General features: G+C 46.5%; 1 protein-coding gene across 7 annotated transcripts in view; it reads right to left on the bottom strand.

Moving 5' to 3' along the window:
- LOC119972430 (cyclic nucleotide-gated cation channel beta-3-like) overlaps positions 1-23298 on the bottom strand; it is a 226451-nt gene that overhangs the window by 112514 nt on the left and 90639 nt on the right. For 6 of the 7 annotated variants that reach the window (XM_038809103.1, XM_038809108.1, XM_038809105.1 and 3 more), the window contains exons 9-11: positions 10897-10961; positions 5160-5282; positions 3965-4106 (exon numbers count right to left, since the gene is read on the bottom strand). In XM_038809103.1, coding sequence (XP_038665031.1) covers positions 3965-4106; positions 5160-5282; positions 10897-10961 — 330 coding nt within the window. The remainder of the gene's footprint in view (positions 1-3964; positions 4107-5159; positions 5283-10896; positions 10962-23298) is intronic. The other variant, XM_038809104.1, reaches the window with a different exon arrangement.

Here is a 23298-nt window from a genome sequence, read left to right as displayed (position 1 = left end):
TGGGGGTGTGTGCTGCCTGTGCAGTCGGTCGTACGGGTGCTTTCCTTTTTGAGGCAAGGGGGGCTCGATTCTGATTTCCTGTATCCTCTACATATCTCTGGGTGCTTTCATTGAATTCCTGCCAATCGGGGGCATCTTCCTCATCTAAATTTTGTCCAAAGGTATATCTAAATTCATTCTGCACTGATAGCAACGACTATTTTTTGTCTGCATTTCACGTGGTCTACTGTACTCTGTCTCTGTTCTGTTGTGGAGCTGTGGAGCGCTCGCAAAGCTGCTTTTAAATCCATGCATTGACTACTTAGCTGGGCTACCTGCTGTTCTGTTTCTTCTCTTACCAGGACTGCGCACTGTGTATCTTGTATCGTACTGGGTCTGAAAGCTGCTAAGGTGAACTAAACAAACATGGTGTGCATGTTTCACATCAGCCATCTCCTTATCTTTAGCTGCTAACTGTTCCTGGAGTTGCTCAATTATCTTTTCACTTTCACTATTGTTTCCTTCATTCTTCTCGTCTTTCTCAACTAACTGCCTGAGGAGCGTCTTCACATCCTCCTCTGTGCCTTGCAACTGTGCCAAATAGGGCACTATTGCCACCGGCATTCGGACTTTCGCTGCATTTTTCTTATGGACCTCAGTTAGATTGTCCACCAAGTTTGTCATATGCTTCCTGGACGTGACTCGTCATTCGCACAAAAATTGGACCAAAGGGGCCATCCTTTCCCCTTTAAATACTTCCTCAACTCTTCCTCCCATATGGAGCATTGTTCTGCTGTGTTGGTCGCTGCGACCTCAGGTTCCTGTGGGTTCAATGGCTTTTGTGGCCATTGCTTCTTATATCTCTTTTAAAATTTATCTTTTCTCGTTTCCCTCCGTTAATCTCTGTTTCCTATCGTTACTTTGGGACGGGGATAAGGCGGTGATTTGAACTGCGGGTATGGCCTAAGCTATTTTCCGGTTCACAATGTCCTTGATAGTTTTGACACAATCTAACAAGTTTACCTTATATCCCTGTTAGTATGCATGCAGGTTCGTACACAATTCCGAAATTTGGTGATTTGGTCAATATGGGCTTGCACTTGTGGCTCTTTCTTTCTCTCACAATTGGATTTCAAAGCTTTGTGGGTTCTCTCGGAGTGAGTCACTTCTGAATTGAGCCCCATCAGAGTTCGCCAATAAATGTTGCCAATTTAATGGAATACTATCCCACCAGCGTCACCAATAATGTTGCTCTTTAGAATTGCCAATATGAAACTGAGGCTCTTTTTATGATATGATGTTATGTCCCAACAGCGTCACCAATACTGTGGGTGTTTCTGTTTCTCTGACTGAACCACAAGGCTTTCCCGTATATCGGTCAAATGACCACACAATCAGTTAGTCAGTTCAAGTTCAAAGATGGTTTATTTACACACAATGGTTACTTCGACATGCAAGCACAATATACTACAAGTTAAACTACACCTATCAACTACAATAACCTATACTTAACTTCAGGCGATCGGCACTGTGCAAGTGAAGAAGTGGCTGTGCCTCTGCTGGGCTCATCCATCAGGCTGCGATCTTTGGTCTTGAACTTGGCTGTCTGGTCGTTATGCTGCAGATGGGCTGGCACAGGCCGGGTCCAAAAGAGACAGAACTCATGGCTGTGTCCCCTTTTATCCCTCTCGGGTTTCGCGCTCTTTGGGGCGGTCCTTAATCTTGGACCCAATAATTCGACAGGGCTTCAATCACTGCCTTCGATTTCGGCCAATAAAGGGGCGGGTGCCTTGGTGGCTGGGCGGGTCCTTAGTGGTCATTGACCTTGGCAGTTGGGCTCTCTGAGTAAAGGGAGTGGCGCCAATCAGTCTGTGGCTGTATCGGGTTCTTGAGTGCAGTTCTATTGTTCTGGGGAAATGGGACATTAGAATGCAAACGAGTGGGGGTTTTGATCAGGTCTAGCTACCTGTGTTTCAAATACACAGAAGCTCTGTATCTGTCTGAATCCTGGGTTGGCCATAATTCCCATGGTCCTTTCCAGGTGGCCATCTCAGATGGCTACACATGCCCCTGGACTACTAAGTATAAAGTCACACACCAGTTAACAAGGAGTGAAAACACAGATACATGGTGGTATTTGGTGATAATCATGAGAGCGGTATTTGTTGAGTGCTGTCAAATTACCTGAATAACAGGAGCTGGTGAACGTGGGATCATTGCACTTAGAATAATACAGCACTGGAGGAGGTAAATTTGCCCATTTTCCTGTCAGTTCTTTGAAATTTTTCCCATGGTCCTGATCTTTCCCAGTTCCCCTGCAAAGGTTTCTGTTTTATCCACTTTCCTTTTGCAAGTTACTTTCTCATCATCTTTTCAGGATATGTTCCAGATTATAACTCGTTGAATAAAATAAATTGTCCTCATCTCCCCCTTTTCATCAATGATCTTGAAAGACTTCCGCCAACATTATTTGTGTTGGATATCCTTTCTTAATAAAATAGTTCTTCTAATATTGTTGAACACAGCAATTCAACATTACCATCCTTCTCATGTGATTTTGCTGAGTAATACATAGTTTATTGATTAATGCAGGTTTAAAGGAAAAATAGTTTATTGCAGAACAAATCCATCCCATGTCACCCCTGGGAAACAGAGTTTTCTATTAGAGTGCAATCAAGGTTTGAAAACCTAAAATTTGCTAATATTTGACTCCGTGATACAGATTTCAAATCTCTCGCTCAGCCTTTGCTTTTTTTCTTTAGCTTAATTCATAATTTAGAAATGACACAATGAATATACTGTAGTGAACAGCAATTCATTTTGACGTATGTCCATTTACCTGACCAAGTAAGCTGGAGAAAACAAAGACACCTAGGAAATAATTGCACCCCTGAAAGATTATTTCAAAGAGAGTGACTGGTTCAGAAATACCACCAATAGTAATCAAAGAGCGGATTGCCCAATAGTAACACCTCAGGTACCTGGAGAACACAAATGTTTTCAGTAGTTGGAACCATGTTTAAATTAGGGGAAACATTCAGAATGGAAGTTGTTGGTTAGAACATCAGTATCAATAAGAACAGGAACGATTTGAAACAAGAGATAAAAGTGGCATTCATATGGTGCCTTTTTCATTCTCTGGAAGTTACAAAGTGCATTGCAACCAATTAATTACTTATCTTGGACTCGGATACATAACTAATGGTGTCAGAGCACCATCACCAAAGGACTGCAGCAATCCAAGAGAAAGGCCACTTTCTCAGGGCAACTAAAGGCGGCCATAGAGCAAATAAACAAAATATACTAAAGATGATGCAAAAAGGTTCACTGGTCATTCATATTGTTGTTTGGGGATATGTCCATGTTTACACAATAACAATCACTGCACTCAAACATTAACTGATCTCGGAAAGTTTATTGAGCGGTTTTAACATGTTGCTGCTGCTATATAAATGCAACTTGTGTATTACCAACGCTTTATTTTAAGTTTGGTACAGTGTATCGTATCTGTCACCCATTTGCCAGTTAAGTCCTAAAATCTGTATTGCCTCTGTGGGGAGAAATGTGTTTGTGCAGTACCACTTGCAGTGTGATTGTGCAGACTTACCTTAATTCCCCAGGACAGGCTACTTGACAAAATTGAGGAACGCTGCACAGGCTTTGCAGGGAGCGGCCTGCAGTGCTGCCTGTCTCAGTGGAATTTACGCAAGTCTGCTGGCGCTACGTAAACACATTTCATTGCCTATGTATTTTCAGTATCCCTTATTTTGATATGAAGGAGATGTTGTCAACTGCACCATCAGTTCCAGATTCCCAATTGAGGTGGCCCCAAATAAATTGGAACTCCGGAAGCTTATAAAGAACTGAAAATAAAAATAGCAGATCAAAAAAATCAGGTGCAAAAGGTCTCTTTCTCATATTATAACAAGCAGTTTCAAGAAAATAAATATTAGACTTAAAAACAAACAAAAATTGTTAAGTGTACCTGACCAAGAATTGCTGAAAGAATAAGAACGCCTAAAAAATAGTTGCACATCTGAAATATTTGCTCAAATTCATTGGTGGGGTATGGAAGTTCAGCAATCATCAGAAGGGATTTCTCCGCATAAAGGAAACAGCTGACGTAGCTAAAGAAAATTACCACCAGGGCAAGAAAAAACAAGAGTTCATTGAAAAAAAATTGAAAAATTGAAAATTTTCAACTTCCAGTATGAATCTAAACATGTGGCGAATGGTTGAAGATAACAATTTACCATCAAATTTACATGATAAAATATAAAGAAAATAAAGAAATTCAAGATTCAGTGAAACACGTAAAGTTCTGTGCAGGTTCAAAGAGAATAAAACAATGCAACGTTCAGCAGTGAAGCAATCAGCAAGTACAAAGGCCAAGCAGATTTAGATTTTGAAATATAAATAACAAAATATATGAACATGGTCCTGATTGTAATTGTTTTCTTAAATGATTGGCTTAACGTTCTGCAATCCATCCATTTTTTTATTTGTTCATGGGATGTGGGCATCACTGGCTGGCCAAGCATTTCTTGCCCATCCCAGAGGGGCAAGTGTCAACCACATTGCTGTGGAACTGGAGTCACATGTGGGCTAGACCAGGTAAGGATGGCAGAAAATTGGATAGTTGTTTAAAATAGTCCAAATAACTTTTTTTAACATGGGAGATTAACATGATTTTGGTGTTAAATAAATCAACTGCAGAACTTAACCAAGAAAATCTGGTGGTTAAAAACAATACTGGCAATGTGACAAATGGTGGTTTTAATGAAGTTGTGCAAAATAGCCAAAAGAACTCTTGATTTGTACTTGATTTGAGCAGTAAATCTCAATAGCTTTTTGTCAAGGGCTCTTCCCACTACATCTTACCATTCTCTCTCTCTCTGTCCCAGGGAGACAATTCCAGGATCAGTGAGCAGTGAGTAAGCAGGCAAGAGCAACAAGGAAATGCTTAGGACCACGGGTAAGACAGAGGGAGGCAGCAAATACAGAATATATGGTAGATTTTTATTTTACAAACCACTTATATTCCCAAAGGTTGAAATTATTGTATGTCACTATGAAAATATAATCATTGTGTCTGGAAAATTGAAGAGATATTATACATTCTGCTCCTGCTGTGCCAAATGCTCTCTTCCATTTTTGCAGCAGTATTTTCAAACTTTTACCTATTTCCTTTGCCATTGTAGACCCATTTCGTACTGTTAATGCCTTCATACTTTGAAGCCCAGTAATAAATACAAGCATTTATATGCAGGAGGAAAAGCAGGTATCCTGTTGTTCGTGCAACTCTGAAAACAAAATGAGAGGAATATGCTAGTTAGTATCAATGGTGAGCTACTTGCTGGAGCATAGCTTCCAGGGTTGCTATCTAACATAGCGGCTCATCTCATTAACAAAGTTTTATCAGGTTGTGGTATATTTCTAGAAACAGCATCTTTATGCAAATGCATCGTACATCTCAAATTAGGTCTGATGAAAGATAGCGTACATTGACAGTCTATTTAAACACCCAGAGTGGGTGGGTTTGGGTCAGTCAAGAAGTTAAAATGTAAACAAATTTGAACTGGAACTCAAAGTAACTCAAATCCATTTGCTTCCTGTTGCAGGAGGGCGATGAGCAGCCCTGAGGAGGAAGCTGTCTTATTTAAATATATTAATCACGCTGCCTAATTTTGCGCCCGATTACAACTTGGTCCAAGCAAATAGATTTTGAGTGAGCTAAACACTCACCCAGTGTCTCTGTTTCAGCTTTAGTACTGACCGACCTGGTTTCACAGGCCTTGGGAAACATGGCAGCTGAAGTGACAGGTGGACTGTCTTTCCAGCATTGATGTGAACCAGGAGGAGCAGGAGTGCTTTACCTGCCTCCCCCTCCCACTCTACACTATCAATCTAATTCAGACTGCCCTCCACAATAAATTTTTTCAAACTGCTCACTGATCCCCTCCCACTGTTCTTCCATGGGCCTTGATCATCTACCTGGCCTACCCACCCCACCGCTGAATATCCTCACTGCCCCCTCCCCTCCCCTGTCAGCCTGTGTGCTGTGCTCTCCAGGTCCCACCACCTCCCTCCAATTTATGGCCCCACAATCTCTCCCTCCCAACATCTTCCATATTCCACAGCTGCTGCCTGGTGCCACAGTTTATCAGAAAATGGATTCCAAAGTAGTAATCATGTCCCACCATTAAATTCAGATGGATTTCAGAAAGTCCTGTACTTCTAGTTTTAAAAAGTATAATAAAATGCTTGCTTATCGTTCAGTTTTAGCGTGACAAATTATTCCACCATGAAATTGTTTTCTTCTCTTTCATTGTTAATTACTTTCATATTGATAGAATTTTCTGTTTTCCTCTTTATCTTCTTAAGTGCGTTATAAAGCCTCAACTTCATCTCTTATAGCCTTAAAAGGTAGATTTTATGAGTTCCTGGGTACTGGAATTTGTAATCCTGTTTTGGTGAAGAAAACAGAGTCGCTCAATATTTCTGCTGACGTGTGTCGCTCAGTATTGGAAAGAACATTTGGAACCTATCGCTCAATACTGCCAGTGAATACTAGGACCTGCCTCTCAGTGTTGGTGGACATCTCTGAGAACTGTCAAGAAAGACCACTGGACTTGTTATGCACTATTGGGGAGGGACTTTGGGATGGTTATGCACTATTGGGGAGGGACTTTGGGATGGTTATGCACTATTGGGGAAGGACTTTGGGATGGTTATGCACTATTGGGGAAGGACTTTGGGATGGTTATGCACTATTGGGGAAGGACTTTGGGATGGTTATGCACTATTGGGGAGGGGCTTTGGAATGGTGGTGATCGGCCACTGAGGCCTAGTGAAGGAGGAAAAGACATGACGGGAGGATTCTCTTGTTCTCACCATTCCTCCCCCTCAATTTGTTTGGAAGAATTGGAATGGGCAGAAGTTAGAAATGGAACAGGATGGACTCCCTGTCTACATCCATAATTACATCCTCTAAATGCCTGGGTGCTGTACAATACATGGGTTTAGGCATATTATAATGATATTCAAGTGACAGAATTTGTCATTTTATGTGTATTCTGCCACTTGTACTGAAGAACAATTAACTCCATAGCACTTGTTTGTCCCAGAGTCCAGCATTGCTAAGGTTGGGAGAGGAAAGCAAGTTTAAATGTAGAAATGTGGAAAGCGGGATGATAAGATGCATTTTTTGCATGACTTCAAAATACTTTGGGCAGGATTGTGGACGCTAATGCAGAATTTGTGGACTTTCACGACAGAAAAACTGGCGCCACACCTGGACTGATTCCGTTACTGCTAGCACCGGCGCCATGTGGAACACAGTCAATTTTAATGAGAAATGATACCGTATACACACTCAGGAGGCTGACAAGTTGCAGCCACATGTACACACTGCACTCCCCACACACACACCATCCCAGCAAACAAGGAGGCAGTGAGGAGAGCAGCCCCGAGGTTTACTAATGTCGACGTGGAGATGTGTTGGAGGGGTGGCGGATGGCCTTGTACCTCGGCCCGTGAAGCAGGCTGCCAGCTGCCGCCATTCGCTGTGCCTGGGTGCAGGTGGCAGAAGATGTGAGCGCCGTGGGCAATACAGTCCAGGTGGGTCAGCAGTGCCGGAAAAAACTGCACGACCTCCTCAGCGCAGCCAGGGTGAGTAGGCAGCACTGAGCCCCTGGCAGTAACTGGTGTCCCATACACCGGTAACCCTATCCACACCCCCCCCCCCCCACCCCCCAGGAGAAGGCCACACACAGCTGCCGGGAGCGTGAGAAGAGAGGGGGACTGTCGGATTTGCGGCCCCTCACCGTGGCCGAGCAGTGAGCCCTGGATGTGGTCAGCAGCCCCGAGCAACGGGAGGTCGCTAAGGTGGGGCTCGGCCGTGGGCGGGAAGTGAGGCCCTGCTTAGCTGCCGTTCTCTGTAATACGTGTGCCAACCCCTCACAATCCCCCCCACCACCCTCACCCCCATACCAGCCTCACCCCCACTAATCTTCACACCAACACCACCACCCCCCACCCACATGCCCACCACCACTCCCCCGGCCTGTGGTCTAATCATAGATCTTGTCATGTGTCTTGCAGGACCTGCAGGTGATGGGGCGGGTCTGTCTGGCATCCCCTGTTCCCAGTCATTGCCACAGCCGGGACTCCCGGTGAACTGAGTATGATACTGAGAGCAGCTTGGACACCAGCCCCCCTCCCGAGACTCAGGAGACCCCAGAGCTTGGGTTGGAGGATTACACAGGTTTCCCGTCACAGGTATCTCCAACATCCTCCATCATCCCAGAGACACTCACCTGCCCACCAGCCTCGGTAACCCCTCCTCTACCGCCCCCCCTAGTCAATGAACCTGGAGGCAATCAGAACATCCTGTGCATGCTGACCCAGGTGCAGATGTTGTGCGGCCTCCTGTGCATGCCTGGGCCCCATGTGCTGCCCATCCTTGTCCTCCCCCACGTCCTCTTCGTCGGACGAGGCCTGGATTTCCTCCTCTTCCTCCAACACATCGTCCCTTTGCTGTGCGATGTTGTGTAGGATGCAGCAGGCCATCATGATGCCAGCGATCCTCTCAGCATTACACTGTAGGGAATCGCCAGAGCAACCCAGGCACCTGAACCGCATCTTCAGGAGACTGAAGCACCGCTCGATCACACCCCTGGTCGCTGCATGGGCTTCGTTGTAGTGAGTCTCAGCACAATCTGTGGCCTCCGGAATGGTGTCATCAGCCACGACTGCAATGGATAATGCCAGTCACCCAGAAGCCAACCCCCCAGCCGGGGGGGGGCATCTCGAACATGTCACGAATCGTCGAATGTGCCAGAATGAAGGCGTCATGCACAGTGCCCGGGTACTGGGCACAGATGTGTATGATGCGCAGCTGATGGTCACATATCAGCTGCGCGTTCACCTAGAGGAACACCTTTTGGTTTGTGTAGGGTGGCCTGTCACCTGCAGGTGCCCACGAGGCCTCATGCGGCTCCTCCTTGGCCCCTCCTCCTCCTGGCCTGTGGGCAGCTGGCTCTCCAACTGGACGGCTGCCACCCACCCCTCTGTCCTGTTCCACTGTTGCCCACTCCTCTGCTGTAGCTTCCTCCTCCTCAAGCAGCTCCAGATTCTACAGACACAGGGCACCCCCCAGGGCTGCAGCGACTAGCAGGAAGTCCACCATTGTCAGTTGAAATCCAATATCTATTGTCTGCAGGGGGTGAAAGGCCGACATGTCAACATGTTTTATACCCTCATGCCCAACCAGGTCCACTGGGCTAAACGGTGGCCTCGGTTGGCACTGCGAGCTCCACCCCCGCATGCCCCCTACCCCCATCACCACATCCCTGGCCCGTTGGCGGCTGGCACCATGGGGGCCACTGGCCCTGGTGGCCGTCCCTGATGCCATGGGGTACCATTGGCTGGCACTACCCCTGCCAGGGGGTATCTACCGCGGCCCCTGTAAAGGCTACTGTGGGTGTTGCCCTGAGTGGGCCGCCGGCAGAACCAGCGACCAGGCTGGGTGGTTTCCCAGCTTCCCCTCCCTCCCCCGGCCCTGGCAGGGCCCACCCCACCCCAGCCAGCCTAGCCAGTGTCGGGCCCGGCAGCCCGTGTCCTCTCCATGTCCGAACTCCTCTCTCTCTCCCTCAGCAGCCACAATGCTGGTTTCATGATTTTTAAAAGCACAAGTGAACCGCGACGTCGGGAACTTGGCCCATCGGGGGCGGAGAATCGCGGAGGCCCTAGATAATACCAAGTCAGGCTCGCTAATGATATGCAAATGGTGTTTACTGTACGTGCTTTCTGGAACACATTGGCTCCCCGTCGAGGTGATGGAGAATCGTGATTTGGCATCAAATTGGTGCCCTTTGCAATTTTGCCGTCGGAACTGATTCTCCGCTTAATCACCTTTCCCGATTTCGCTGTCGACCAACCGCGAATCCCTTTTTGTTTGGCAATGTTCAGTTAGCAGCACAGAGGTCAACAACCATCCAATGCTGCTAACAGGCCTCCTCAGCCAATCTCTGCAAGCTAGAATAGCGCGCCCAGCAAATTATTTAAATGCTCGGAGGCTGGAAAATTGGACAAGGTTAAGAGGCTGTATCGTCGTGGTGGTTGAGGTGCCCTCATGACACAAACAGAAAGTCTGGGCTGATTTGTATGCAGCTGCAATTCAAATCTGAGCTGCCTGTGATTCTCACCACTTTGTGTTCAATAACCTTTATTTTATACATTGCAAACCGGCACAGAAATATAAATGTCGCTTGTAGAGATTAGTTTGCACTCCTCAGGCAAAGGCAGTGAAATGTCAACAAAAGAGTAAAACTGGCATTAATTTATTGCTACAATCCCTTGACCCGAATCTCAGCACCTGATTCTAGGGAGAGAACGCAGTCTTTTAGAATACTCATCGCAGCATGCAGCACATACATTATGATGCTGCACCTGGAGGGTCAATATTGACCTTTCAGAAACAAATTAGGTGTATTAGTGTTAGAGATGTTGGTGCAGTGAGGTTATGCTAAAGAAACAATGAAGCAGCAGTGTGCACCAATTTAGTTTAATCTTGGCCAGTGCAGACAGCCTAAGATTGAGACAGACTGCAGCCTCAAGCTCTTTGCTTTTTATTTTATGCGTGACATCTTTTTCTGTGCCTGGTGAAGGGAAGATGATTCCTGTCAGCAGTTTTGAAAATATATATTCAGCAGATAATTCAATACCGCATCTGATAGCTGCATTTACACAACAAGAAACAAATGGGCATCATTTATTTTAATTAAAAAAGACACCAATTTCAATTGTGCCTTACAAGCGGAATTTCTTCACATGGGTTCAATAAACATGGCATTTTATTACTAAAGATTTTCACACAAAACATACATTGATTTTGTCATCTAAATGGTTGCTTACCTGTATATATAGGCTTTTTCCATTATCGCCTCAAGTCGATCATTGAATTCAAGGAATGTTAAATACTGGAGGAAGGAAAAGCCAAAGAAACATAACAAAAATAATTTGGAATATTTCTGTTTCAACATTTTTTCCTGGTAGCTGCAATACTTTGATATGGAAAGGTTTAATTGTTCCTATTTTTATTATTATAAAGAATGAGCTTGAAATTTTATAGCACCTTATTATGTCCTCCGGAGATCCCAAATGCATCACAGCCAATGAGAGAGATTTGAAGTGCGATTCTATTGTTATGCAACCAAACTTGTGTTGACAGAAACAAAATATGGATAGTCACTCAGTTGAGTTGAGAATATTTATTGTAGACTGCTAATTGACGTAACCAGGCAAACGTCTTCAATGGATGAGATTCAAAACTAGACATTGTATAGGAAGGCCTTGTGCTTTATTTTTGCTTCAACTGTATGTACTTGTGACTTTAATACTATCTTCAATACATTTGTTAAATAATTAGGTTAGCAATTCACCAAAACATGGATTTCAGTTCAAATGCTAGCAATAGGTCGAATTTTCCAAAAATTGCACCTAGTACTGGGTCAGGCGAGAAAAGCTGTGTGAAACTTGCTGGTTTCACAGCTGCCTTTTCCAACAAGATCAAACGTCACTCTGCACAATTTCAAAGTGCTTTAGAGAATTACACAGCCAGCTGGGGGGAGTGGGGCCTCAACTCGCTGGTAAAACTGGGATTCAGAGATTGGGACGCCATTTTTAAAGGGCATCCCGATCTCAAAGTGAAGTTAAAGGCCCCCCCTCCCCACCCCCAAACATCAGGACACCAGGCAGACAAGGGGAACATAGAGGGACAATCTCCGACCACCACTCAATCACCTCTGCCGCATCATGCACACATTAGGGTTACCCAACACCACATACTCCAGCAACCCTTGCATCGGGGCATCCCCCCATCCAAAGTGTTCCCCCCTCCCGACTGCCATGTAGGCACAAACCTTGCCTTCCACCATTGCCCCCCCCCCTCCCCCATACGAACTGGGAGCCCCCCTGAATGAGGCCCCGCCTCTGGCACTGCGACCTGATGACCCTGGAAACAGCCGTATTAAACCATTTATGAAAATGAATTCAAATTTATGGCAATGAGCGTAAACCTGACTATGTCACTGGCAAGGCATGAGAAAGATCTCAGATTGAGATCTCACCACCACAACCCACGTTATGGACCCCACGCGAGAGTTAGTGGCCATAACTGGATTGGCGCACACGGTGAATGGGCCCAGATAATCATGGCCAGTGTCATTAAGGTACAAAGAGGAATAACAGCTTGCAATATTTTCCTAGCTGTTAGTAAGGAAAATAATCAGACACTTTAGAAACATTATTCATTGAAATCTCTTTGTGCTAAGACACAAAACTATGTATAAAGGGAAACACTACTCGTTTTAAAAAAATTAGGACATCTGAAGGTAACGTGAATGCATCTACACAGCTGGCTGACGGACTCACTTGATGAGAACGGATTAAGATCAAACCCTGGAAAATCAAGTGTGCTGGCCTCTGCATTTAATTCTTTGATTTGCAGTCCTTCTACGTGCCGGGTACAGATTGACTGAATTTACCCGCTGTTTGGTTGGCAATTTAGAGATTTCTGAACACCCAACTCACCAAATGGCAGCACGGTAGCATTGTGGATAGCACAATGGCTTCACAGCTCCAGGGTCCCAGGTTCGATTCCGGCTTGGGTCACTGTCTGTACGGAGTCTGCACGTCCTCCCCGTGTGTGCGTGGGTTTCCTCCGGGTGCTCCGGTTTCCTCCCACAGTCCAAAGATGTGCAGGTTAGGTGGATTGGCCGTGATAAACTGCACTTAGTGTCCAAAATTGCCCTTAGTGTTGGGTGGGGTTACTGGGTTATTGGGATAGGGTGGAGGTGATGACCTTGGGTAGGGTGCTCTTTTCAAGAGCCGGTGCAGACTCGATGGGCTGAATGGCTTCCTTCTGCACTGTAAATTCTATGATCTATGATCTAAATGAACCACCCACCTGGAAACAATTGGTGGCAACCTCACTGCTCATAGATGTCACTGGACTCATATGTTCCAAATAAATGACTGCCGTAAAGTATAAGTATTGCTTTGGTCTCTCATATTTGTACAAAAACAGATCCTGAACCTCTCAGGCTAAAGTTTGGCTTTACAAACGAGGTGTGTAGGTCAAACGAGCCCGAGATCTTAGTTGTTTTAACTCACTTTAAAAACTTTTAATTTCCGACAAATATGCTGTTCAGTATAAATGCTTTCTCTGGATTCCGAGTGGTGGCCTTAGGGTGAAGAAAATTAGATTGAGTTCCCTTTACTAATGACTATAATCACTTTTGCTGAAAGGCATGCAAATGTGAATTTTAGATGAATACAGGCTCTAGCTTCCAGACAGATGAACTGTTATTATTCATTGGTTATTATACTCACATATAAATCAGTGCCTCATGGGCAAGACAACTAATTGCTGTTGTCACCTGTGGAGGTATACCCAAACATGTGTCAGAATGTTCAAAAATGGGGAAGAATGGGGAGAAAATTGGAAAAAGAAAGTCATGTTTGAAGTAGATATTCTGCTCTTGAAACACCTTTGCGCATTTTTGATCTACATTCTATGCTAATCTTAATAGTTTTAAAAACAAATGATTTCTTTTTCATTTTGGTAATAATGAAAACTGTAATGACCTCCAATTAGCATTATTGGTTGGCCAATTGGAGTATGAGCTCCCTCAATGATAGCTCATTGAGGGGGCCCATATAATCACCTGTGTAGGCTTTGTGAGTCAGTCTTAAGTTGACTGGAATGCTAGCAGCACTGTTTGGAGTTGCTCTTGTATCTAGTTATCGGCGATAAATATTGGTGTGGTGACGGGACTCCTGCCTCCTGTGGATTGTTACAGTGGCGACGAGGTAAACAAAGAACTTTGCGGAGACCAGCTGCCGCACTCGGAGGGTAAGCCTTGCTATTTCAAAAATGCTGTTTCTTGGGAGGTTAGATGCATTCGACCTGACTATTGAGGACTGGTCCCAGTATGTGGAGAGAATGTGTTACTTCTTCTGGGCCAATGATATAATTACGGACGAAAGGAGACGGGTTATCCTGCTGTCGGCGTGCGGACCCTCAGCTTTCGCCATTATACGTAGTCTAACTTATCCCGATGCGCCGGACACAAATTCTTTCCAAGAATTAACGAAATTGGTGAAAGAACACTACGACCCAAAACCACCCCTCATTTTGCGTAGGTACAGATTCTACACAGCGAAGCGGGAAGACAGGGAGTCAGTCACGAGTTTCTTGACCTGCCTGAGAAGGCTGGTGGAAAAATGTGAGTTTGGCCTGACGCTAAATGAAATGCTTCGGGACCGGTTAGTGTGTGGCATAAACAACCTCACAATACAGAAGCGCCTGTTGGCGGAAACGCAGCTAGACTGCAGGCATGTGTTACAGCTCGCACTGTCCTGAGAAAAGGCAGCAAGTGGGGCGCAGGAACTACAGGGCACGCCAATGGAAGTAGATACCTGCGGGAGGGACTACCACAACGGGACCAGCTACCAGATAGCCGCTCTCAGGAAAAGCCTGAGGAATAGAGGGAAAAAGGAAAAGCCCAGAACTGCCCCCAAGTCTGCTAGGACTAACTGGAGACAAAGGGAAGTATCGGCTGAGGCTCCCCCAACAGAGAAGGACCATTTTTGGCACCAGACAGAGTGGGGTAACAGTGACAGAAACCCTAGAAGGAGGTGGCAAAAGAGGAATAGCAGGTGGGAATGCAGGGAAGTATACAACCTAGACGCCCCATCCTCCTCCGAAGGGGAACAATTATATAATATTGCGATGAAGAAAGCAGAACCCATTAGGATTACCCCACGGGTGAACGGCGGCCGACAATAATGGAAATAGACACGGGTGCTGCTGTATCAGTAATGGGAGAGGCAGCATTTAGAAAAATCAAAGATGGACTCCAGCCACTAACCCTAACAAAAACATTGACGAAACTTAAAACCTACACGGGGGAACCCCTGGCAGTTCTAGGCACGACTCATGTACCTGCGGAATATGAGAAACAATTGCTCAAATTACCGTTGACGATAGTAGAGGGCTCCGGACCGAGCTTAATTGGATGGAACTGGCTGAAAGACCTAAAATTAGATTGGATGAAAATTTTCCAGAGTGGAAGCGGGCAGTTGAGTGGAGTACTCCAAAAATACCCGGAGGTCTTCCAAGAAGGTTTGGGGGAAATCTTAGGCGCCAAAGCAACTTTGCACGTGGACCCAGAAGCCCTTCCGAAATTTTGTAAGGCCAGGGTGGTACCTTTTGCGTTAAGGAAGAAAGTAGATGACGAAATAGAAAGGTGACGGCATTATCAGACCAGTACAGTTCTCGGAATGGGCAGCGCCAGTGGTACCAATTTTGAAGCCAGACGGCTCGATACGTCTCTGTGGAGATTTCAAAACAGACGGTAAACAAATACGCACTGCTGGACAAATACCCGATCCCGAAAATAGACGACCTATATGCCAAATTGGCAGGCGGGCTTTTGTTCACGAAACTGGACATGAGCCATGCCTACTTGCAGTTAAAACTGGACAAGGACTCCCAGAGGTTCGCTATGATCAACACCCTGAAGGGCCTTTTTCGTTATACTAGGCTACCTTTTCGGAGTGTCATCAGCCTGCGCTATATTCCAGCGTACGATGGAAAATATTCTGCAGGGACTACCGCAGGTGGCGATTTATTTGGACGATGTCTTAATCACGGGTAGGACGTACAGGGAACACTTAAGGAACCTGAGGAGGAAGTGCTCAGGCGTTTCGCAAAGGCAGGCGTATGGCTAAAAAGGGAAAAATGTGTTTTTCTGGCCCCACAAGTGACGTACCTGGGATATAAAACAGACGAGTCAGGCTTACACCCATTGTAAGACAGAGTAAGGGTAATAAAAGAAGCCCCAGCTCCCACCATGGTCCAGGAGCTACGATCATTTCTAGGGTTGGTAACCTATTATGGCAAATTTATTGAAAATAGGGAGTCCATCCTAGAACCCCTCCACCAGCTACTAAAAAAGGGGCAAGAATGGAAATGGTCCGCCAGCCAAAACCGAGCATTTAGGGACATTAAGGAACAGCTGTCATCCGAAAATGTCCTAGAGCATTATGACCCAAGGAAGGAGTTGGTGGTCACTTGTGATGCATCCCCATACGGGGTAGGAGCCGTCTTAGCCCATAGAGGAAGGAATGGGGAAGAACAGCCAATAGCCTATGAACATAGAACATAGAACAGTACAGCACAGAACAGGCCCTTCGGCCCTCAATGTTGTGCCGAGCCATGATCACCCTACTCAAACCCATGTATCCACCCTATACCCATAACCCAACAACCCCCCCCCTTAACCTTACTTTTATTAGGACACTACGGGCAATTTAGCATGGCCAATCCACCTAACCCGCACATCTTTGGACTGTGGGAGGAAACCGGAGGACCCGGAGGAAACCCACGCACACAGGGGGAGGACGTGCAGACTCCACACAGACAGTGACCCAGCCGGGAATCGAACCTGGGACCCTGGAGCTGTGAAGCATTTATGCTAACCACCATGCTACCCTGCTGCCCCTTATGCTTCGAGGACCTTGGCGATGGCTGAGAGGAAGTATGCCCAAATCGAGAAGGAAGGACTGGCAGTTATATTTGCAGTGAAAATAATCTGTACGGGCGGAAATTCACTATAGTGACGGACCATTAGCCGTTATTAGGGTTATTAAAAGAAGACCAGTCAATACCCCCGATCGCATCAGCAAGAATCCAACACTGGCCGTTGTTATTGGCGGCGTATAGATACGTTCTGGAGCACAGACCAGGAACGCGAGTAGCACATGCAGATGCTGTGAGCAGACTTCCCCTCCCGGACACCCCACCGCTAATACCAAAAGTAGAGGAGACAGTAATGACTCTAAATTTTTTGGACACCCTACCAGTGGACGCACAACATATTCGGTTGTGGACGCAAAAAGGCCCAGGTTTAGCCAAGATGAAGCATTTACTGCTAACCGGGGAACTGGAAAAACCAGTGGAGCCCCAGATGCACCCATACTGGAGCAGAAGGGGCCAAATAACCGTTGAAGACGGTATCCTACTATGGGGAGCCCGGGTAATAGTCCCAGCTCAGGGCCGTCGGGCAATCTTAACCGAGTTACATCACGGACTCCCAGGAGTGTCTAAAATGAAGATGCTAGCTCGAAGCTACATTTGGTGGCCAGGATTGGACACAGACATAGCAGCCTTGGTACATGAGTGCCAACAGGGGCAAAGAGTGCCGCCAGCTGCGCCATTGCTCCCATGGGAATGGCCAGGCAGACCGTGGACCCGCCTGCATATTGACCACACCGGCCCTTTCATGGGCTCAATGTTTTTGGTGATAGTGGATGCCTACTCCAAATGGTGGGACGTCCACCAGGTAAACACGGCAAGCACCGCATCGGCAATCGCAAAGCTCAGGGCCTCGTTTGCAACACATGGACTGCCGGAGGTATTGGTGTCGGGCAACGGAACGGCATTCACAAGTGGGGAATTTGGAAAATTCCTAAAAGAAAACTGAGTCCGCCACATCAAAACGGACCCTTACCATCCAACGGCCTGGCAGAGAGAGCGGTCCAGACACTAAAAGCGGGACTCAAGAAGCAGCCGCATTGTCAATGGACACCAAGCTCTCCCGCTGGCTGTTTGATTATAGGACCACAACGGCCATACCGCCAGCTGAACTCTTAATGGGAAGGCGGCTGCGAACGAGGCTGAGTCTCCTTTTCCCAAATTTAACAGGGAAAGTGGAGAAACAACAGGAGGCCCAACGCAGGGGGCATGATAATAGTCGGCAGCAGAGACATTTCCAGGTGGGGGCACCGGTTTGGGTCAAGATTTATGGGAATGGACCAACGTGGGTCAAAGGCACGGTAGAGTCCCAAACAGGGCCCATATCCTATGAAGTTTCGATAGGAGATAAGGTGCTGAAGAAACACCTAGACCAAATAAGGGCAGCGGAACCACACCTGGAGGCAGGCAAAGCAGGACCGCCTCAAGCTGGGATAGCCCAGACGAAAAAGATGCCCCGAGCAACTTCTCCAGACCCCATCATCCAGTTGTCAGAGTCGGAGATGGACACGTTCGACGAGGCCGCTGCGACACCTCTCCCCGAGAAGGAGGAAGAACAACTTCCAAGGAGGTTGTCAAGAAAAAGACGGGCACCTATAAGGTACACCCCGCCCACGTCGGAGAACGACCCTGCGGACGACAGAGGTGACAGACCCGGACATGAGGAGCAGGACGAAGCTCAGAGGAATGCTAGCTGGCAGGAATTCCTCGGACCTTTTGGGGGGGGGGGGGGTAAATGACCTCCAATTAGCATTATTGGTTGGCCAATTGGAGTATGAGTTCCCTCAATGATAGCTCATTGAGGGGGCCCATATAATCACCTGTGTAGGCTTTGTGAGCAGTCTTAAGTTGACTGGAATGTTAGCAGCACTGTTTGGAGCTGCTCTTGTATCTAGTGATTGGAAATAAATATTGGTGCGGTGACGGGACTCCTGCCTCCTGTGGATTATTACAAAAATGATTCACTGGTCTCCACTCTGCCCCCAAGGTAACAAAGACATTAATTTCACTGGGTTTAAAATCCTAACCATTGATTTTAGTTGTTTATCGACAAGATTCGGCACAGTGGCACAATGGTTAGCACTGCTGCCTCTCACAGCCAAGGACCTGGGTTAATTTCTGACCTCGGGTGACTGTGTGGAGTTCGCATGTTTTCTGCGTGGATTTCCTCTGGGCGCTCCCACAGTCCGAAGATGTGCAGATTCGATGGATTGTTAAATTGCTCCTTCGTCTCTAAAAGGTTAGATGGGGGTTAGGGGATTGAGCCTAAGTAGGGTGCTGTTTCAGAGGGTTGATGCAGACTTGATGGGCCAAATTGGCCTCCTTCTGCATTGCAGGGATTCTATGATTCCAAATGGACATTGCTAGCAAGGCCAACAATTATGGACCACCTTATTACCTTAGAACGAGTTGCCTTCTTAAACCTCTGCAGTTTATGCAATACAAATATTTCCACAGTTCTATTTGGCAGGGAGTTCCAAGATATTGTCACAATAATGATGAATGAAGACAGATATAATTCTAGGATGGTGGGTGACTTGGGGAATTTGAAGGTTGCAATCTTCCAATGCACGTGCTGTCCTTGTCCTTTTTAGGTAGTTGAAGTCAGGGGTCTGGGAGATTTTTCCATTCTTTCATGAGATCTAGGTATCACTGGCCTTTCGTGAATAACTGTGAAGCAGCTTTAATGATTTGCCACAGTTCACTTATATGGCTGAGTACACACTAAGCCCTGTTGAAGTAGTTTCTGAGGGAATGAATGTTAAGGAGATGGATGGGGGCCAACACAAAAGGGCTGCATTGTTGTGATGCCGTTGAGCTTCTTGAATATTGTTTGAGCTACAAGCCTCCAGTGGAGATAATTGCATCACATTCTTACGGGTGGTGTAAAAGCTTTGGGGAGCTGAGAAGTGAGCTCCTGACTACAAAATGCACAGCCTCAGGCCTGCTCTTGAAGCCATGTTATTTATGTCACTGGTCTAGTTAAATTTCTGGCCAATTCTGAACCCCAGGATATTGATGTTGCCTTGAATGTTACTTGCCATTTAAGCCTGATGTTGGAAAGCAGAGGCCCAATTATGTAGAGCGACAAGTGAGAAATATTTCCCATTAATCCCAAAGGAAGATCAGCACAAGCTTCCAAATGGCATCAATCGTTTCTGAGATTAATTACCTTTCCCTCAAGCATAGTTTGCACTGGAGTGCTGAGCTTGTGGCATTTGAGTGCTACAGTGAGAGTTTGGTGACTGAGGGAGTTAGGTGAGGAGGGAGTAAGGTGCTCCTTACATTTCATTTCCTATATTTATCAAAGAGCGTGAAGGGAGCCAGGAGTTTAGAGTACATCTGACTGGAAGCAGAGTCAGAGGGCGGAGGTCCAGTTGGTCCACGGGGCAGCTAATTCTGTAAAGTAAGAGGGGATGGAGGCTAGGGCAGTTGCATGCTCCTCCTGTAGGATGTGGGTGGTGAGGGAAACCACTGGTGTCCCCACTGACTATACCTGTGGGAAGTACACCCAACTCCAGCTCCTCAGAGTTAAGGTACTGGAGCTGGAGTTGGATGAACTTCGGATCATCCGGGAGGCAGAGGGGGTTATCAAGAAGAGTTACAGGGAGGTAGCCACACCAAAGGTACTGAACAAGAGTAGCTGGGTTACAGTCAGGGGAAAGAAAACTAACAGGCAGACAGTGCAGGGATCCCTCGTGGCCGTTCCCCTTCAAAACAAGTATACCGTTTTGGATGCTGTTGGGGGGGATGACCTACTGGGGGAAGGCCCCAGCGGCCAGGTCTCTGGCACTGAGTCTGGCTCTGGGGCTCAGAAGGGAAGGGGGGAGCATAGAAAAGCAATAGTAATAGGCGATTCAATGGTTAGGGGAATAGATAGGAGATTCTGTGGTCGCGAGCGAGACTCTCGAAAGGTATGTTGCCGCCAGGGATGTCTCGGATCGTGTCTTCAGGATCCTGAAGGGGGAGGGTGAGCAGCCAGAAGTCGTGGTGCACATTGGTACCAACAACGTAGGTAGAAAAAAGGGTGTGGAGGTAATAAACAAGTTTAGGGAGTTGGGCTGGAAGTTAAAGGCCAGGACAGACAGAGTTGTCATCTCCGGTTTGTTGCCGGTGCCACGTGATAGCGAGGCTAGGAATAGGGAGAGTGTGCAGTTGAACATGTGGCTGCAGGAATGGTGTAGGAGGGAGGGCTTCAGGTATTTAGCTAATTGGAGCGCATTCTGGGGAAGGTGGGACCTGTACAAGCAGGACGGGTTGCATCTGAACCAGAGGGGCACCATTATCCTGGGGGGGAGGTTTTCTAGTACTCTTCGGGAGGGTTTAAACTAATTTGGCAGGGGAATGGGAACCGGATCTGTAGTCCAGCAACTAAGGAAGCCGATATTCAGGACGCCAAAGCACGTAGTGATGCAGTGGGGAAGGTAACGCTGACAAAGGAGAGTACTTGCAGGCAAGGAGATGGGTTGCAGTGTGTATGCTTTAATGCAAGAAGCATCAGGAATAAGGTGGGTGAACTTAAGGCATGGATCGGTACTTGGGACTACGATGTGGTGGCCATCACGGAAACTTGGATAGAAGAGGGGCAGAAATGGTTGTTGTAGTTCCCTGGTTATAGATGTTTCAACAAGATTAGGGAGGATGGTAAAAGAGGTGCGGGGTGGCATTGTTAATTAGAGATAGTATAACAGCTGCAGAAAGGCAGTTCGAGGGGGATCTGCCCACTGAGGTAATATGGGTTGAAGTCAGAAATAGGAAAGGAGCAGTCACCCTGTTGGGAGTTTTCTATATGCCCCCCCAATAGCAGCAGAGATGTGGAGGAACAGATTGGGAAACAGATTTTGGAAAGGTGCAGAAGTCACAGGGTAGTAGTCATGGGTGACTTCAACTTCCCAAACATTGAGTAGAAACTCTTTAGATCAAATAGTTTGGATGGGGTAGTGTTTGTGCAGTGTGTCCAGGAAGCTTTTCTAACACAGTATGTAGATTGTCCGACCAGAGGAGAGGCCATATTGGATTTAGTACTTGGTAATGAACCAGGGCAGGTGATAGATTTGTTAGTGGGGGAGCATTTTGGAGGTAGTGACCACAATTCTGTGACTTTCACTTTAGTTATGGAGAGGGATAGGTGCGTGCAACAGGGCAAGGTTTATAATTGGGGGAAGGGTAAATACAATGCTGTCAGACAAGAATTGAAGTGCAGAAGTTGGGAACATAGGCTGTCAGGGAAGGACACAAGTGAAATGTGGAACTTGTTCAAGGAACAGGTACTGCGTGTCTTTGATATGTATGTCCCTGTCAGGCAGGGAAGAGATGGTCGAGTGAGGGAACCATGATTGACAAGAGAGGTTGAATGTCTTGTTAAGAGGGAGAAGGAGACTTATGTAAGGCTGAAGAAACAAGGTTCAGACAGGACGCTGGAGGGAAGCAAGATAGCCAGGAGGGAACTGAAGAAAGGGATTAGGAGAGCTAAGAGAGGGCATGAAAAATCTTTGGCAGGTAGGATCAAGGAAAACCCCAAGGCCTTTTACACATATGTGAGAAATATGAGAATGACTAGAGCGAGGGTAGGTCCGATCAATGACAGTAGCGGCAGATTGTGTATTGAGTCTGAAGAGATAGGAGAGGTCTTGAACAAGTATTTTTCTTCAGTATTTACAAACGAGAGGGGCCATATTGTTGGAGAGGACAGTGTGAAACAGACTGATAAGCTCGAGGAGATACTTGTCAGGAAGGAAGATGTGTTGCGCGTTTTGAAAAACTTGAGGATAGACAAGTCCCCCAGGCCTGACGGGATATATCCAAGGATTCTATGGGAAGCAAGAAATGAAATTGCAGAGCCGTTGGCAATGATCTTTTTGTCCTCGCTGTCAACAGGGGTGGTACCAGAGGATTGGAGAGTGGCGAATGTCGTGCCCCTGTCCAAAAAAGGGAATAGGGATAACCCTGGGAATTACAGGCCAGTTAGTCTTACTTCGGTGGTAGGCAAAGTAATGGAAAGGGTACTGAGGGATAGGATTTCTGAGCATCTGGAAAGGCACTGCTTGATTAGGGATAGTCAGCACGGATTTGTGAGGGGTAGGTCTTGCCTTACAAGTCTTATTGACTTCTTTGAGGAGGTGACCAAGCATGTGGATGAAGGTAAAGCAGTGGATGTAGTGTACATGGATTTTAGTAAGGCATTTGATAAGGTTCCCCATTGTAGGCTTGTGCAGAAAGTAAGGAGGCATGGGATAGTGGGAAATTTGGCCAGTTGGATAAAAAACTGGTTAATCGATAGAAGACCGAGAGTGGTGGTGGATGGCAAATATTCAGCCTGGAGCCCAGTTATCAGTGGCGTACTGCAGGGATCAGTTCTGGGTCCTCTGCTGTTTGTGATTTTCATTAACGACTTGGATGAGGGAGTTGAAGGGTGGGTCAGTAAATTTGCAGATGATACGAAGATTGGTGGAGTTGTGGATAGTGAGGAGGGCTGTTGTCGGCTTCAAAGAGACATAGATAGGATGCAGAGCTGGGCTGAGAAGGGGCAGATGGAGTTTAACCCTGACAAGTGTGAGGTTGTCCATTTTGGAAGCACAAATATGAATGTGGAATACAGGGTTAACGGTAGCGTTCTTGGCAATGTGGAGGAGCAGAGAGATCTTTGGGTCTATGTTCATAGATCTTTGAAAGTTGCCACTCAAGTGGATAGAGCTGTGAAGAAGGCCTATGGTGTG

Source organism: Scyliorhinus canicula, chromosome 10 (assembly GCF_902713615.1).
Source record: "Scyliorhinus canicula chromosome 10, sScyCan1.1, whole genome shotgun sequence".
Taxonomy (NCBI): domain Eukaryota; kingdom Metazoa; phylum Chordata; class Chondrichthyes; order Carcharhiniformes; family Scyliorhinidae; genus Scyliorhinus; species Scyliorhinus canicula.
Note: the sequence above shows the minus strand (reverse complement) of the source record. Positions and strands in the feature narration are given on the sequence as shown.